Source organism: Micropterus salmoides, unplaced genomic scaffold (assembly GCF_014851395.1).
Source record: "Micropterus salmoides isolate LMB-PRFRI ecotype aquatic unplaced genomic scaffold, ASM1485139v1 Ms_hic_scaffold_20, whole genome shotgun sequence".
In the NCBI taxonomy this organism is placed as follows: domain Eukaryota; kingdom Metazoa; phylum Chordata; class Actinopteri; order Centrarchiformes; family Centrarchidae; genus Micropterus; species Micropterus salmoides.
This window is the reverse complement of record NW_024041151.1, coordinates 9,266,316-9,283,684: the sequence shown is the minus strand read 5'-3', so window position 1 is coordinate 9,283,684 and position 17,369 is coordinate 9,266,316. Positions and strand designations below refer to the sequence as shown.

Genomic DNA, 17,369 nt, shown 5'->3' with positions numbered 1-17,369 from the left:
CCCATGTTGTTGTTTGACGCCTGATTTTGGCATGGATATGTGAGTGCAGCATTTTTATGCTGAAATACTACCTGGCCGCATATTTGCTGAATGGTAATTTGATTCACCACATTCATTTAGAAATATATACAATATAAGCACAAAACTGAAATGATGAAGGTCTTAAAACTAGATTTTGACACGGGGACCCTCTTTATGAAAAAGACCTCAGCACTCATTATTTTTGCCTCAACAACAGCAGTTGTTTCCTTAGATCGACAGGCGGATCAGCAGTAATGCAGATGATGTACTAGACTGTCAAGGTCAAGAGGGATCTAAGTCTGAACACAAAGCTCTTTGCTTACCAGTCGATCTACTTTCCAGGCTTCACCTACTGTTCATGAGCTTTGGGTAGTGACCATAATAATGAGATTGTGGTTACAAGCGGCCAAAATTAGTTTCTTTAAATCTAGAGGAACTTGGAGTAGAACTGCTGCTCTTTTGCATCAAAAAGAGTCAGTTGAGGTGGTTCAAGTGTCTGATAGGGATGCCTCCCTTAGAGGCTGTACAGGTAAGCCCAATCAGGATGAAGCTCTGGGGCATCTGGCTTGGGAACATCTTGGCATGCCCCATTGGAAATTGGAGAATGCAGCTAGGGAGAAAGACGTCTGGGCTGTCCTACCCTGAAAATGGATTGATGCATGGCATAATCCACAACCATACAAAAAGAAGTAGGAAAGACACTATTTATTCACCAGCAGTAGGCACAATAGACCAGAATGCAATAGGTACCTTCATTTTGAGTAAAGGGCATGACAGCAATGATAGACAAGCACCAATGTGCATGTACTAATTGGCGAGCTTGCTATATTCATATGCTCTTATTCCCACTTTTGAATACAACCTTCTTCCTCTCTGGGATTTGTTGAAAGCCTTTCAGGGGAACAGGAAATCACAAACCGAGAAAGAAGGTGGTTGAAGTAAAGTGGGTACACAATGGAAGCACCCTACAAACACTCATCACAGGAGTGTCACAGATTGAGTATAACTAACAGTGTAAGAATACCTGAGGGTGGATTATTCCTTAAAAAGTTAATGCTTCCTGATGCCTGCCTGGGCGCCATTAAAGATTTATCACCCAAGTTTATTTGATCCAGCTGGGTTTTGATGATGAAACATCTTTGTTGTACGTCAAACGACGTGTGCTCGGCATTTCCTAATCCAGCTGTCATTTTGGCAACGGTTAATGACAACTCGCACTGACAAAAGTAATGTGAAGTCAGCCCTTAAACAGAATCAATTTGACTGAATCAAGGGTGATAAGAGCTGTGCTGCCGAGGCACAACAGGTAAAGACGCCATCAGGCTCCAGTGCTCAGTTTGAGACCAAAGAGAGGTTGTCTTTTTGTTAGGACCACTTATGGCTTATTCCTTTTCTCGCCACATGGTATAAAACATATTGTGCTTAATAGATTTACTCTTTTGATAGGTAGGTGCTGTAGGTCAGAGTGAGGGTGAATTAGAGAAAGGGGGAAACCAGTGAAGATGTAGGGTAGTTGAGGGGGTGCAGTTGGTACATTTTTCAACCCCCCTGCACTTTATGTGAAAAAAATTAATGTGTCCTTGTCTGCGTGGATGTGTGTGTGTGGAGAGCCAGCAGTCTGGGCTTCTGCTGGTACCAGGGGAGACGAGTGATGACAGCAGCGAGCAGTGTCAACTTAATACCATTAAATGAATTATTCTCCCCATCAGTCAGTCTGGCACTGGACTGTGAGTAGCATAAGCTTGACAAGCTGTAGTCCAGCCGGTCCAGTCTCACCAATCCTCTTAGTGGCTCACTGATGTCAAGATCAAAGACTGCATGTTGAAGATGTATTTCACTTGGGAATAATTATTTTTTAGCATTCCCATGAGTGTTTGTATGTCATTTTTTTTAGTCTACCTAAAGTGGAGGACACTATTGTTGCTTTTCAGGTGTGTTGTACCATCCACTTTTTTTAAGCCTACTCTGTCAGAGTATAAACTGCTCAACAGAAGACTATGACACTTAAGCACATTGGACAAACATCAATGGTACAAATTCTCTTTTGAATACACTGTGCAAACTCATTGCTCCTTAATGACAGAACTAATAAGCTCTACCTGATAGTTAGCAAGCTTGCTAACTCAGCAAGCTTTCTTTTCTCACTTCACTAACTCTTTTGAATGAAATGAAGTATAGTCCCAAGAACAAAATGTCAGGAGGGAGTAAAGAACCCAGTACAGAGATAATTGAATAGAAAAAGAATCTTCTGTGGCTGAAATGGTTAGTGTTAGCTGTGAGCCTGCTAGTCGTTAACCAACCAGCCCGGCAACTAGTGCCTACACCATTTAGCCTCTGGAGCCAAATATTTTGAGAAGACGCACAGATGTATTTCCCTGGGCTACTTTCTGGTGTGACCAGGCTTTAATGGCAGTTACCCAGAATACATAAAACCAAGCCATTATTAAAGTTATTGATTACACTTGTGCCTATCCTGCTATGACATGCCAAAATGCCATAAATCAGAATAAGAAAAACTTATTTATCCCAATACCATTGAAAGACAATGGGAATTTGTCACATAGAATAAAACATAGGCAAAATCATACACATAGTTTTTGGGGAGAAGTATATTGCATATTAAGTTATTGTTAGTGTCAGTTGTTTCTTCATATGTTCAGGAACATGATCTGAATTAATATTTTTCCTGCTTATTATTATTATTCAATTTGCGTAACCAAATACATTTATGCTAATGGTAAATGTATTTTGTGATCTGATAATAGTGAGAAATTCACTTAAATCACATTCATTTATTGTGTTTCAAATATGAATATGAACAATTTGAATGTTATGGGAATGGGCATGTAATTGGGGTGGAAACACAATATACTACAATCCAATATAACTGCCCTGGCTTCAATAATTATTAGCTTTGCAAAGCACGAGGATCCCTTTTTGTTGAGATATCGGTGCTCATTCAACTCAACTGTAGTTCTTGAGGCCACAGTTTGCGGCATTTTTGTATTGCATTAAATCATAAGGTTACCATAGACCACAGGTAAAAAAACTAAAACAAAATCGTTCACAAGGTTGCAGTTTTCTATTTTTGGGCCAAAGAGGGCTCAGAAATATAACCTAATTATAATTTAAATATTTCTCATAGGACTGGAGATCTGTCTTGCTTAGCAGACTGCAAAATGAGTCTCCTGCAGGCCAAAGATGCTTCACTGGTTTGATTCTCCTTGGCATCACTGTCTCCACTTGATGTTTAATCAGAGGAAGCTTTTGACCTGCCGGAAGGGTGTTGATGTTGAAATGACAGTGATGAATTACCTCCATGTGCTGTGACCTCAGGTGGTACATTCACACTTTCATAATTTAATCTTCTTCTTTTTTGAACTTCTTTTTTGGCAGGATGCAGTGGAGGTGGATGATTCCAGGTGACTCTAATCGATGGAAAATCAAGTTTGGGCAGGTTGTTTTTTCTAAATTAAAAAATTTAAACAAAAAAAAGTTATCACAATCAATTCTCACAAGCAAAATACAAAATAACACCTTCGGGTGACTGGCCAGATACACATGCAAACACTCATGCATTGACAAACCATGTATTGTAGAAACAGGATTACAAATCATTTAAATGACCATCTGTATGACACAGACTAAAATATCACAGGCACTGAATGTGGTCAAGGTTAGTCCAAGGAGCCAACTAACTGCTATTTTAGTGGCTATTAAGGTCAGTGCCTCTGTCTGTAGAGAGCTACAGAAAAGGGCCTTGGTGTTCTATTTGTATTTGATATATTGAGCCTAACAGAATATATGTGGCACATAAAGTCAATATTTGTAATCAGTGTCTACATTCAGGGGTATGCATATACAAGTCTCTCTATGCTAACTCATGCATATGCTTTAGTGACTGAATTTGCATCTGCAAATGACCACGCCTGGATTCTATTTTGTCATTTTGGAAATGATTTAATAGCAAATAAAAGCACAGGAGAGGAATGTGAGATTTGCTGATGTTAGCTTTTGCCAGCATCATAAAATATTCAGTTGAGTGCCCTGAAATTATTTTATCACCAGATTCATTTGAATCTATATGCTGATGGAAAACTGAGAGATGTGGTCTCAACCCCAAGAAAATAGGTAAGCACTAATGAGGGAATCAATCTCATATGTTCCTAATAAAATAACTCCTCACATTCTTCAACAATAGCTAATAAATGGTTTGCAGTAGATACTATTTTTCTCTTGTCTTAATCAAAAAACCATGAAATGACTACAGACTCTGGAGAACTGGAGAAGCGGTATGATCACATCACACCTGTTTTAGCCTATTTACACTGGCTCCCTCATTGTTTTAGGATTGTTTTTAAGATCTTATTGATTACTTTTAGGGCTCTCCATGACCTGGCTTCAGATTATATTTTGGATCTTTTAACTTCTTATAACCATTTGAGATCTTTGGGCAGGGTTCTCTTGTCTCTTCCTGAGGCCAGTCTAAATACTAAAGCTGACAGAGCGATTGCCGTCAGCACCCTAAGGCTCTGGAATGACCTGCCTGAGGAAATCGGAGTCAGTGTCTTCTTTTAAGTCTCTTATAAAAATGTGCTTTTATAGGAAAGCATATCCATATTTCTGAGCTGCCTGTTTATTTATTTTTTTATTCTCGTTTTATTTCTTCTTTTATCCTGCTTATTTTAATGTTTTATTATTAGTGTTATTTCTTAATTTATTTTCCTCATTTATTTTACCATTTACTATGGTATTATATTCTTATATAGTCTTTCTCTCACTTTGTACCTTGTACCTTTGAGAGCTTTATAAATAATGTTTATTATTATTATTAATCTTTTGACATTTATCTATGCACCGTATGTCTTAATGGACCTTTGAGCAAACTGAGAACTAGGAACTCATTCATATACTTCAGTGCTTCTCAAACTTTTTCACATCAAGGACCCCTAAACTCACACGAATTAGACCACGGACCCCCATTTGATAAGATTTTGTCCCAGGATCACCCATCTGATAGGATTTTGTTGTTTTAGATGTTTATTATAGAATGTGTATGAAACCCACGACCAAAATAGTCATACATTTTGTCACTGTGTTACTCATGGATGGAATTATAGTGAATATATATTATTCCCCTTTTTCCTGGGGACCCCCCAAACCCTCTCAAAGACCCCTGGGGATCCCCGGACCCCACTTTGAGAATCACTGGTATAGTTAATATCTTCTAATAATGGCTACTTAGTCATGCGCACTCTCCTTAAACTAGTAAAATATGATAGATGACACTATGATTTTCACATCTCCCAAATCCATTAGCATCTCCACATTTCTTTTCCACCTTTCATCAGCATGAAATGTGCACCACCTGTGAGGAGAGGATGACAAAGAATACAACAGTCGAAGAAATATTATGAGAAATTGCTTGTTGACAGCCAACAGAGCCACAGAGAAAAATCTCCCAATTGAATCTGAGAGCAAGCAATATTGGTTTCTGTGTTCATTGACCTAGTAAGGCCTCTTCAATATATGAAGGTTTTTTTGTTGTCTCCAAATGTCAAGCCATAAAAGACCTCCATCTCCACCACTGAACCTTTCTGTCTGCACACTGACAGTGTTCATTTCCATTGGAGTTAAATAAGCACGGCACGTGTTGTCTCAGCTTATGCACAGATAAATAAAGATTTGCTGGTATAAAAGGTTAAGTGAATGCCCTATTTTGCCTGATGGCTTACATTAGGGAACTTAAAGACCCTGAAAACCAATTTTCTATAATCTATTCCTGTATGTGCAGTGGGGTCCTACGTGAACTCCAAAGTTTGAACAGTTTTGGTTGTTGTACTTTTTTTGTAGTTGTGGTTTTGCCCTTGTTTTTCGTGATGGTTAGAAGTGGGTGCGACGATTTTCGCACACCAATAAGAATTTAGCAACATTTGAAACAACAGGGTCTTAGTATGTTGCCACAATTTTTTGCAGCACATTGCTCACACAAATGTGCAACAAAAAAAAGTAAAAAATTCACTCTGTCCTTGATTGTCTCTCTTGAATGACATCAAAGGAAAAAAAGCTGCATTCACAGTGTGTCTAGGAGAAGTAATTAATGCTGTTAATGTGGGCCCGTCCTTGGCTGCTGTTTGGGTCCTGTACCACACAGGTCTCTTTGACCCTGTCTCTCTACAGGGGACCACCAAATGTGGAGGAGAGGCCCGCAGCTTCAAAGCTGATACTCTGGGATCCTGAAAATAGAACAGAGCTACTGTACGTGAGTGAAGGGGGGGGGGGAAGTGCAGGACCATATGCTCTTCCTTCTGGACTTATAACAAGATGATCTAATTAAATCAAGTGCTAAGTTTTACATGAGCGGGACCAAGCTTCTCCTGCTGAGAGTAGGTTCAAAGTCATATTGTTAGCTGTTTCTTTTTGGCACAGAATTCATCACATCAGTTCAATGCCAAGAATTATTCCTTAAAGCAATCTTGCATTTTAAGCTCTTATCCACCTACACTGACACAGTATGGAAAATGTGCTATTTATGTTAATCTGGCAAACTTTAATCTTTTAAAAAATTGTTAAACCTTTTTTTAATTCTAGAGACGTGAGCTTTTTCGCATCTACCAAGGAACTGAATTTAACGACATCCCAGATGTTTGAATCCTTCATGACAATAGCTGAGAGAAACAAAGAAAATGCACGGAACGACGAGACCAATTCATTCTCTGCATGCTGATGATATCTGCTGATACTTATTTGAATATTTTTCTAAATATGAACCAAACTCATGTGTTATTTACCTGCATTTCTGCAGGGAAAACATCACCGGCTGTGTGTGGTGTATTTACACATCAAACATCTCCCTCACTTCCCCATCACTGCTTTCCTTTTTTGTTGTCTAGTTTTCCTCCGATCCTCTCCCATCTGCTCTTATCTCTGGTTTTACCTCCTCTCAAAGGGCAGTATTATCTTATGATCAATATATTATTAATCTCAAAATCAGACCATAGTATATAATTCATTTCATTTGGTAGACATCCTCCACCGCTTGTCACAGCCTTAACAGACACAGCTGTAGTTAATAAACTTGTTTGAGGTAAGCTTAAATACTTTAGATAATGAGCAAGAATTTGCAAAAGTAAATAAAAATTCTGAAGACTGTGGCAGCTCATTTTAAGCCTCTGCATACCCACACAGGTGTTGTCACTTAGCTGATTAGATCTCTCTGCACTGTGTGGGCGTGTACAGACTGTGCTTGATTGACAGTGACATTGAGATCCTTTTTTTGATTAACAGTAAAACGTACTTGTTTTAAGTTCTTGGAGGTTTGTGTTCTCAGCGAACACCAAGGAAGGGTTCACCCCAGTGTCAACCTGAAACTGGGTGTCATCATCCAGAATGACTGAAATACTTGTGTGGTGTGCAGTGGCTTTGACAGAACTTAATACACTTTTGAAGACATGTCCATAATAATCCAAGCCTCCCCTAAGCCGGCGATGCAAAAAGCAATTTCCTTTTACACCACAACTGATGTCTGATGTATGCAGCAACATATGGCTACACAAAGTACATAACTTTTCATAATTTACTCGATTTGGATATAAGCAGTGACAAAAGCATGTTTGTCTGCAACTCAGTTGAAGTAGAGTTGAGGTTCTGGCACAACTTTGAGAAGGGTGGCAGGGTAGTATCAAATCTCTAAATGTCAACAGCAAACCCCCCCCCCACAATACAACAGTAGAATTTCATTGATGTAAAACCATTACTATACTTGGGGACACTGAGGTCATATCCCTGGTATTTTTTGGAAGTTTTACCAAAAGGAGTTTGTATTCGTTAATATAGGTTATTCTATTTGGTGGGTATTTTATGGGAGGATTTCAGTATGTTTTAATCACGCTAACAGCATGGCTCTAAGGATGGCAATGTTGGTCTATCAGTCCACCACTTTGGTGCAGACTGAAATATCTCAACAAAAAGTGGATGGATTGCCATGCCATTTGGAGGATGAATACAACAGACTTTGGTGAACCCCTGACTTCTCCTATAGTGCCACCAGCAGGTTGACATTTTAGTTTTTTGGTGACATGTCCATGGTGCTCAGAGGATGAATGCGACTTTAGTAATCCCCTCTATTTTCCCTCTATCACTTATCCAGTGAAACAGTGTATTTCAATATCTACGAAATGAATTGGCACAAAATTTTGTAGATATTTATGGTTCCTAGATGATGATTCCTAATGTCTTTGGGGACCCTCAGACTTTCCTACATCATCAGGAAAAAACTTTTAATTTGCCCATTACTTGACACTCCTGTCAGCATCAGAGCTGTTTAGTACTAATTAGCAAATGTAAGAATGCTAACATGTTAAACTAAGACACTGAACATAGTAAACATGGCTAAGATAAGCATTTTAATGTTATTTGTGAGCAGAGTAGCATACTAATGTTAGCATTTAGCTCAAAGCAGCCTCACAGAGCTGCTAGCGTGGCTGAAAACTTGTTTAGACTTTAATCTGTTTATATTTGCCTAGTTTTGAAACAGCATTTAGGCCTTTGTGTTGGGATTTTTTAACAGGCAATACTGAATAACAATGAGGGGAAACTGTGAGAAGGAATATATAAAATGAACTACAGAGTTCATGCATTTAAGTTTACATGTTTTATTGTATTTTTTTACATTTTTGATAACTTGGTCTGAGGCTGTAGTAGATTTTTACTGTTACACCTTGTGCATCATCCAGTTAGATCAGCTAAAGACTGAGGGCCTGCAGCTGTGCTGGTGGGTGGAGTCAATCATAAAAATGCAGACTGCTAGAGATGATAGCACACTGTGTTTTTTTTTTTTTTTTTAAATGGGATGGTGAGGAGGCTTAAACTAAGCTTATTTTGGAGAGACACAGCTATGTGTAATGCTTGGGTGGCCAGCCCTAATCACATTACAAAACCAACATCTTGAACTATAGCCACTCCTCAATCTCAAAGTCTATTAGAGTGGAAAAGCCTGTTATTAATATCCCAATATGACAGTTCCTGTGTTGTAACACTATCTCTCTCTCTCTCCCGCTATCTGATTAGTATGTAAGTAGGTCAGTGGTGCCGGGGCCTGGTTATGAATGGGCTCTGTTAGCTGAAGATCCACAGGCTCAAAGCAATTACACATTAACACAGGCTCCATCCCAAATTTCCCTTTTAACGTGTGTCGCTTGACCCTTCAGCTCCTCCATAACTAGCCCAGACCACACATTAACAGCACTCTCTACCATTTAATAATTAGACTTCCATGTACTGTATGAATGGCGTGAATGAATATATAATATAATAATTAAATAAGTTTACATCTTAACAATCAATCACAGAATAGAGGAAGCTAGATCAGTTATAAAATAACAATACAGTGCATATGAATTCTTTTGATTAGGATATGTCCTTTAACGCCCACATACAACAAAACGATCGAGAATGTTGTGACACGTGTACAAGAGATCATATTTCACCCTTAATGGCTTCTCTCTGCACTGGTCCACTGTAAAATCCAGAATAGAATTTAAAATCATTCTCCTCACTTACAAAGCCCTTAATGGTTAGGCACCATCATATCTTAAGGAGCTCATCGTACCTTATTAAGCTATTACACTGCCCTCCCAGAATGCAGGGTTACTTGAGGTTCCTAGAGTCTCCTAAAGTAGAATGGGAGCCAGACCCTTCAGCTATCAAACTCCTCTCCCGCGGAATCAGGTCTCAGCTTTGGTTCGGGAAGCAGACACCCATCTACAAATTTAAGAGTAGACTTAAGACTTTGCTTTTTGTAAAAGCTTATATCTATGACTCGCTTGGGTGAGTGCTGAACCATCCCTTGGATATGCTGTTATGCACGACCTAGACTGCCAGAGACCTGCCATGATGCACTGAGCTCCTCTCTCCTCCCCTTCCTCTCCAATCTGTATGCATTCTTATCCCATTGTTGCGTGTTACTAACTCGACCTCTTACCACCCTTTAGAACCTTCTGTAATGAATTGGTGGTGAATAAATAAAATTTAATTTAATTGACCCTTCGCTAAGCCACGCCCCCCTTAGTTACTGTTGCTAAGTCTGACAAACTGTCGGACCTGTCAGGACTTTTATCATGGTGTTGCCATAGTCTATTACTGCACTCCCTGGAGAAATATTGTCTAATATTTGGAAAAAACGATCTCAGAAAGAAGCAGATAGTTTTGTAGTTGCATTGTGCAGGTTGAATTCAGGCTGTCAAACCACCATATTATTATTGACTATTGAGAAAGAGGACAATGATATTAAGGATCAACACAGCTGGGTAGGTCTCTATTCATTCTTTGATGGTAGAACAGCAGGGTTTTACAATGTTAAATTCAGTAGTAACAATCTAGAAACAATAGATAGCCAACATTTTCCTGGATTTGTTTTAGGTTTTGGAAATAAATCATACTTCTCCTTTCAACATCTCTGGGTAGTGACTGTAACTATTAAAAGTGCCCCAGGAACAGCTGCCATATGTTGGAAAAATACAGCAAAAAAAGTTAGAAAACAACTCATTTTGCATTAAAATCAATGGAGCGCAGCCATGACAGTGTTCGGACCTCAGTTAGAGAGAGTGATTGGCCAGCTGTGTATTCGGGGCGTGGCTTAGCGAAGAGTCAATTCAGGTTGGTGTCCTATTCTTCTGGGCTGTCTCAAAAAAGGCCTGCAGTAATCCCAGGCAGTGACTCTCTTAGCTCCTGAATGAGCCAGTGTAGTCATTAAGTCTGTGGCACATATACACCAAACAACCTTTGTCATATTCTAAGTTCATCACTTCTTAGTGAGAATTGTACGGAGAACGAATGTGCGGGGACCATTTTATAAAATTTTATACTCCACTACATTTATTTGACAACTATAGCCGGGTGATAATTTACAAATTAAGATTTAACATAAAAAAAAAAAACATGCTAAGATTGTAACATACATGTACATGTTAGACATCGAAGCTAGTAACCGCTTAGAGAAAAAAAAGTGTTTGGGATCCTTGTCAAGCTCCTCAGGTGGTTTCATTTAATGAACTCTTTAATGCCCAAAGAAGATTATCCAAAATTCACCATTAAGGACACACTTCACTGTTTGGTGATACAATAAATTGATAAAATGTTGTATGATTGTAATCACCTGTTGCCATAATTGGAGGGAGCTAAATCCCTACCTGCTATTTTTTTTTTCTCCCCATCCTCAACCCACTTTGATGTCCCACTTATCTCCACTGCACTGTAAGTAGTTCTGTGCTTAGATGAGGAATTAGCTTTTAGCTTTGGTTTCTGCTTTACTCACCCAGGATGCTGCCTCAGTAGAATCCATGCATTCTGATCGTCCTAAATCCATCCTGTAAACACTGCATTAAATATTGATCATGGTATCATGCACAACTTTTTATTTTTTGTTTTGCTGTGCTAGGCTTAATGTGCACTGTGGAAGGTTTTCTGCTAATGAGAAAATTGAAGCGCTGAAAGTCATCTTCACCACCACCGCTTTGATCAAAGCTTAGAGATTATAGATTATTGAAATTAGTGGTGCATGGTTGGGTTAAAAAGATGTTTATTTTAATGATCAGAGTAAGTTTTGCATGTAATGCACACAGTGGAGGAGTTATAATACATATATTTTATGGCTTATCATAATTTGCTGCAGGCAGTGTAGAAGAATGAGCTGGAAGTGATAGAAATACATACATTAGTTGTCCAAAAATGATTCTTTAAGAAGTCTTTGTTGAGGCACCAGCAGGGAACATTCAATGGATGACTGCATGTCCAATCGAGATGCAGCCTAAGAACTTCTTTCTTGTTGAGTTTCTGTTGAGCAAGAATTATGTGACACTATTAAAACAGAAATTGTAGCGCAATTAATAGTAGCCTTACCTGATTTGCATCTTAAACAGACATTTATTCATTAATTTTAAACCTAAAATCAACTTTCAGCACACATTCTCTCGTACACAGACACACACACATTGACCAGAGGTTGTTAACATGAACACAGGACGATCTATTTAAATGGATGTGGCCAAACGCATTCTGAAAGGCTCCATTAAAAGGAGTCATTTCCAGCTCATACGTTGTGTAAAAGAGCATGCGGTATATTAATAACCTTTTGACAATAACTTTTGTTTTCCTGTGTGCATGTAAAGAGGGGGCCTCTTACACTTACACTATGGTATCATTTAACATTTATTTTTTTATTTTAAATAATACAATAAATATACTACAAACGAACATTGGCTTTGGTAGAGTTACAAGTTCATCATTTTCTCTCCACTTCACAATTGTGGACATGACCATTGAAAAACTGATGTATCCTGATGAATAAAACGTGGACTGGAGATCATGTCACTCTACACAGTTATAACAACAAGAGAAAAAACTTTACAATTTCATGCATACAGATAGGTTTTAATGCTTCAAAAGACATACAAGAGTGGATGGCCACAGTAAACTTGAATTTATTGACATAAAAACCAATATAACTTCTATCCTCTTATCCTTACACAGGTTTGACAAGACTGTGAAAACAAACAAACAGATAAACGGAAATCTACAAAATAAAATAAAAATTAAACAAAAACAATGGCAGCATCACTGCTGGTTCTGGAAATGTACAAAAATTTGTTTGTCCTTTTTATTGAGAGCAAAGTGTTAAATTTAGGTGTACTGCATCACAACGACAAATAAAGCCAAAGATCTACAAGCAATATTGAGTTATCTTAATAGAAATGGTTCAAGTCACATATTTGAAGATAAAAAAAAGGAAACAAACCTATGTATGAAGGGCTGTAAAATTCTGTGGTAGATACTAGTGGTCATAAGCATAGAGAGTGCATAGTTTGAACAGAGCATAATTACAATAAGGGCAAAAATAGTAGACCAACAAGCAATTTTTGACACTGCATAATCAAACCCTTTCATCTTTCTAATTTGGTGGCCTGCTTCTCCTGTGATTAAATCAAGAAAAATACTTTTCAAGTTGTTTCCCATTAAAAAATAAAATATTTCAAACCACCATGGCCCTTAAAGCTAAATATATTCGTAAAAATCTTTGGTGGCAGTGTTTAGGGTTTCATACACCAAACTTTGGACCATATCCCTTAGGCCCAATCACCACATGTCCACTTCCCAACTCCATCAGTTTGATGTTGCACAGATGATCCAACAGCAAGAGCCATAATGCAGCGTCTTAGAGCAATGATACGCAAAGCCAACAGCACCATCTTAGTTTCCTCCTGTTATTCCAACATTTGGTACATGTTTCATATCTGTGCTGTCCGCTGAAGCAGGAGATAACATACCGCCGCCATGCTGCACTGATCTGTGAGTGGATATGTAGAGAAATGGCATGCAAACACCACAGCTGAACAAAAAACAAAACAAAATGGATGCAGCAAAGATCCACCTGCGTCAGACGTGGTGGTCAAGAGAGTCAAGGGTGATGCTGGTGATGGAAATATTATCACCACAAATTTCCTTTCATTCAAACAACAAAAACTAGAAAAATACATAGCACCACAGAAGAAAGAAAATAGCACCTATGTTTTGATTTCTTTGTGTTTTCATTAAAATGTGACATCATCTCCCATTGCATAGTCAGATAGTTGAGTATAAAAAAACAGAAGCTGTTTATTAAGTTAATGATATTGCCACCAAGGTAGGTGTTCTGTTCAGAGGGCACAAAAGGAGGAATGTATTATTTTTGTTCGTTATGCAAATCAAACTGTCACATAATATCACAGAGCTTGTTTTTGTCTTTTATTTCCATTCTGTTTTTAAATTACAACAAGGTGTGCTCCACAACTGCAACAAGACAGGACTTCCCAAATTTTGTTTTGTTTTTCAATTTACAAGTCAAATTTCCTCACTTTCGATATATTTCTACAATTTAGATGTTATCCCCGTATCCATTGTCTCCTACCTCACAATTAATAAAGTCACATGCATGTTTTGAAGCCAGAAGCAATAAACATTACCAGGAACAATATACAGAATGTACTTACAAACATTAAAATTATTTATATATATTTATATATAAGATCCATTCTAAGAGAATGGGGAGACAATTATGCACAAACAAAGCTCCTGTAGTGAATGAGCAAACAAACAGGCAAGTGGAAAAAAGCCAGGGAGATGAGGGAAAAACATGAGATCAGAACTGAAGAAAAGAAAAGGGCCAAATCAGATGGAGTCCATGGAAAATACTGCGAGCATCTGGACCGGCTGCAGCTCTCAGGGTCGCCTTCGTTGTTTGGGTCAAAAAAAAAAAACAGAGGCTAAATCAAGTGTGATGACATGGGGCTAGGGTTTTGTTACGCGCGAGTGTGTTGTGTAGGAGGCAGGACCTGACATCCAGTTTCAAAACTTGCATGTGATGGAGAAGGCACACTGAGGTTTCAAGGTTATTTTGTTTTCCTCTATTCCTATAGAATTTCACTGTATTCTCAACTTGATTTCATTTTACTCATACTTGTTGCTTTATGGAAAAAAGTAACTTTTTTACAAATAGAATTGTCCTATTCTTTTTCAAATGTTTTTTTTTTCTGAGAAAACAATTATATGCTTTTTTTTCTCCATTTGCTCAGTAAACAGTCTTAGCCCATGAAACAGACAGGGCCCACTTCGAATCCGAACTTCTGCGTGGAACCGCCAAAGTCGTTGAACATGATGTCCACAAATGGCACCTGTTCCACCTTTGGTGTGTTGATCTCAAGTACTGTCTTTTCATAGCCCTTTTTCAACTGTCGAAGAGAAGAGACACAGCAGGAGGGAGACTTAGTGTTCAAAGATATTCTTTAAAAATGAAAACATCACACAGTTTTGCAAGGCTCTTATTGAATGAGCCTCTACAAAAACAAGAGGAATATAATTTTCTGACGGCATTCATCAAAGGAGCACACACACACACACACACACACACACACACATCTCTTTGACTTACTGCACAGCCATCAACCAGGGCGCGGATGTAGGGGTTGTTATCATAAGACATCTCCTCATCATTGGAGCCCAGGAAGCGGATGGCCTTGTCATAGTTATCCTGGTCCTGGTCGTGCCAGGCCACCGACTGGTAGCAGTTGTATGTCAGGTTCTGCTTGGCTGCCGCGCTCAGCAACCGCAAGAAGGTCATCTGGACCACGCCAATGGGGCTGCCCTCCGCATCCACGTAGGAGAGCTGCAAAAAGGAACACAGACGGGGTTGAGCATCAAAAACGTAACACCGGGAGAAGGGACCAGAGTAAAGAATTAGTGGGCTGAGAGGAAGAACATCCTGAATATCCTAAAAAGATTTACTGAACCCAGTTTTATATCTATACTGTGCAGTTTTTTTTGTCTTTTGGGAGCCAATTTAATTTAAGACTAGTAATTTGCAGTCCTGTTTTCACTGCTGTGTTTCGGTGTCTAGAATGTGTTTCTCTTCTAATTCTTAGAAAACACAGGACCTCATATTGACCTGATCATTGAATGATAAGACTGGTTATTCTATTTTTTTTTCTTACCGTCAATAAATCCCATTAAAAGACCAATACCAACAATGTGTGAGTTTTTCTCTACTGCTATGCTTTCCAACTTACCTATCCTGCTAGTGGCACTCAGCGCCAAGCTCACTCATTCCTATTGTCACAAATATATAGTTCACATTTTTTAAAAGACTCATTTCCTTAAAAAACTGGATACTGGCAACTTCTAGCAAATGTTACTCACACAGGAGGGAAAAGGTGCATTCTTTGTTGGTTTTGGTCTTTTCATAGGGATTTGTTGACAATAAAAAAATATTGAATTTTACCCACCATATAAAGTACACATTCTTAAACAATAGATCGGGTGATGATAGAGGAAGAGTGCTAAATATTTTCAAGATAAAATGCCTGAAAGCTGTACTAATGTGTGAGGCTTAATATGGAAAAATCTGCCTTCAAAATACAAAAAATAAGCATAACTGAACACCTAATTTAAGTCTTGATTATGTAATTATGTAAAATATATATCCAATAAGTGCAAATTATGGCAAGTACATGAAAATGTAATTATCTTAATGGTAAATATGTTACAGTAATGATATGTTAACTGCCTGGTAATTAACCTATAATTAACCTAGATTTTGCTTTTTGAGCTCATGTTACAGAAAACTGAGATATCTAATAAGCTGATTATAGTGCTCTGTAATCCTGACCGATAAGACAGCTGGTTTGGAACCAGTCATGGTTCAGTTTATTGTCCACGGGTGACATTCTGCATACCAACCATCAGGAATCCCATCGAGCCACACGGTCACGTCGTCTTTCAGACAAACAGGACTTACTGAGAGTAGAGCGCATGCAGCATCCGTGCCATGCAGCCAGAGCAGACCCAACCGTCTGTGAGTCTGCATGTGTTCTTACTCGACTTGTTCTTGGACATAAGCAAATGCTCACACACACACACACACAGATACACGCCTCAGCACACATGCATATACAAACCCAGTGTGCTGACACTCAAACTTGACATTAACAGAGATCTAATCATCTTCTACATCTATTTGTGCGACAATTTAGCGCCACTGATTGATTTAATTAGCTAATTAACCACAAGATATAAACAAGGAAGACTTTGTTCTGCAATGTGTGTCTGAGTGTCAACACTGTGGATCAAAGTAAAAACTCTTCTGATGTTTAAATCCTCAGAGTGGGTGGGTAGTACCATGCTTTTCTCATTTACCCCACCACTTTTCATCCCCTTCCTCCCTGCCCCGCACAGCGTGTGGATCCAGCCCAACATCGCCAGAGAAACATTACCTCTTTATCATCACAGCCGCAAGTCAACAGTGACTGAGTTCCCAGATGCCCCTGGGTGGTGACTGAGTGCCTGACCTGTTTGACTCACTACGCCGCCAGATCTAAGCAGTGTTTAAGGGAGACACTGGGAATGTGGGTGCAGCTGAATTAATGGCTGCAGCGCAGATTGAATGAGACTTATTTTCTCCCTTTGTGAAGGATGGACGACCTGCTGAGGCAGGAACTGAAGATCTACAACTAAAAAATCTAATGTGTTTGGAAAGTCATATATTTACTCTCAGGTGTTGTTGTCTGCACTATTAAATTAGCTGTGTATAAATATGCTAATGCTTCTTGAGTCATGGGAGTGTCAAGGCACACAGTCACTCTTAGGAGATGCTCTCCATGTAGCAGAGGTGTCACAGAATGGATATACAGTCAAGAATTTAAACAGTGAAAGAGTAGTACATTGTTTTCCATCTGTTTAACTTCATTAGATGCCAAATTTATTGCTTCACCACAAGCAAATTTTGCCCGTATGGTCAACCAACCTCTTCATTGTCTCGTAAG

The 17,369-nt window shown here is 38.7% G+C and overlaps 1 protein-coding gene across 3 annotated transcripts in view; it reads right to left on the bottom strand.

Moving 5' to 3' along the window:
• Positions 1–12,215: 12,215 nt before the first annotated feature.
• col5a1 (procollagen, type V, alpha 1) overlaps positions 12,216–17,369 on the bottom strand; it is a 74,783-nt gene continuing 69,629 nt past the window's right edge. For 2 of the 3 annotated variants that reach the window (XM_038732962.1, XM_038732960.1), the window contains 2 exons: positions 14,984–15,217; positions 12,216–14,783 (listed from right to left, as the gene is read on the bottom strand). In XM_038732962.1, the coding sequence (XP_038588890.1) occupies positions 14,637–14,783; positions 14,984–15,217 (381 nt within the window). In that variant the 3' untranslated portion in view covers positions 12,216–14,636. The remainder of the gene's footprint in view (positions 14,784–14,983; positions 15,218–17,369) is intronic. The other variant, XM_038732961.1, reaches the window with a different exon arrangement.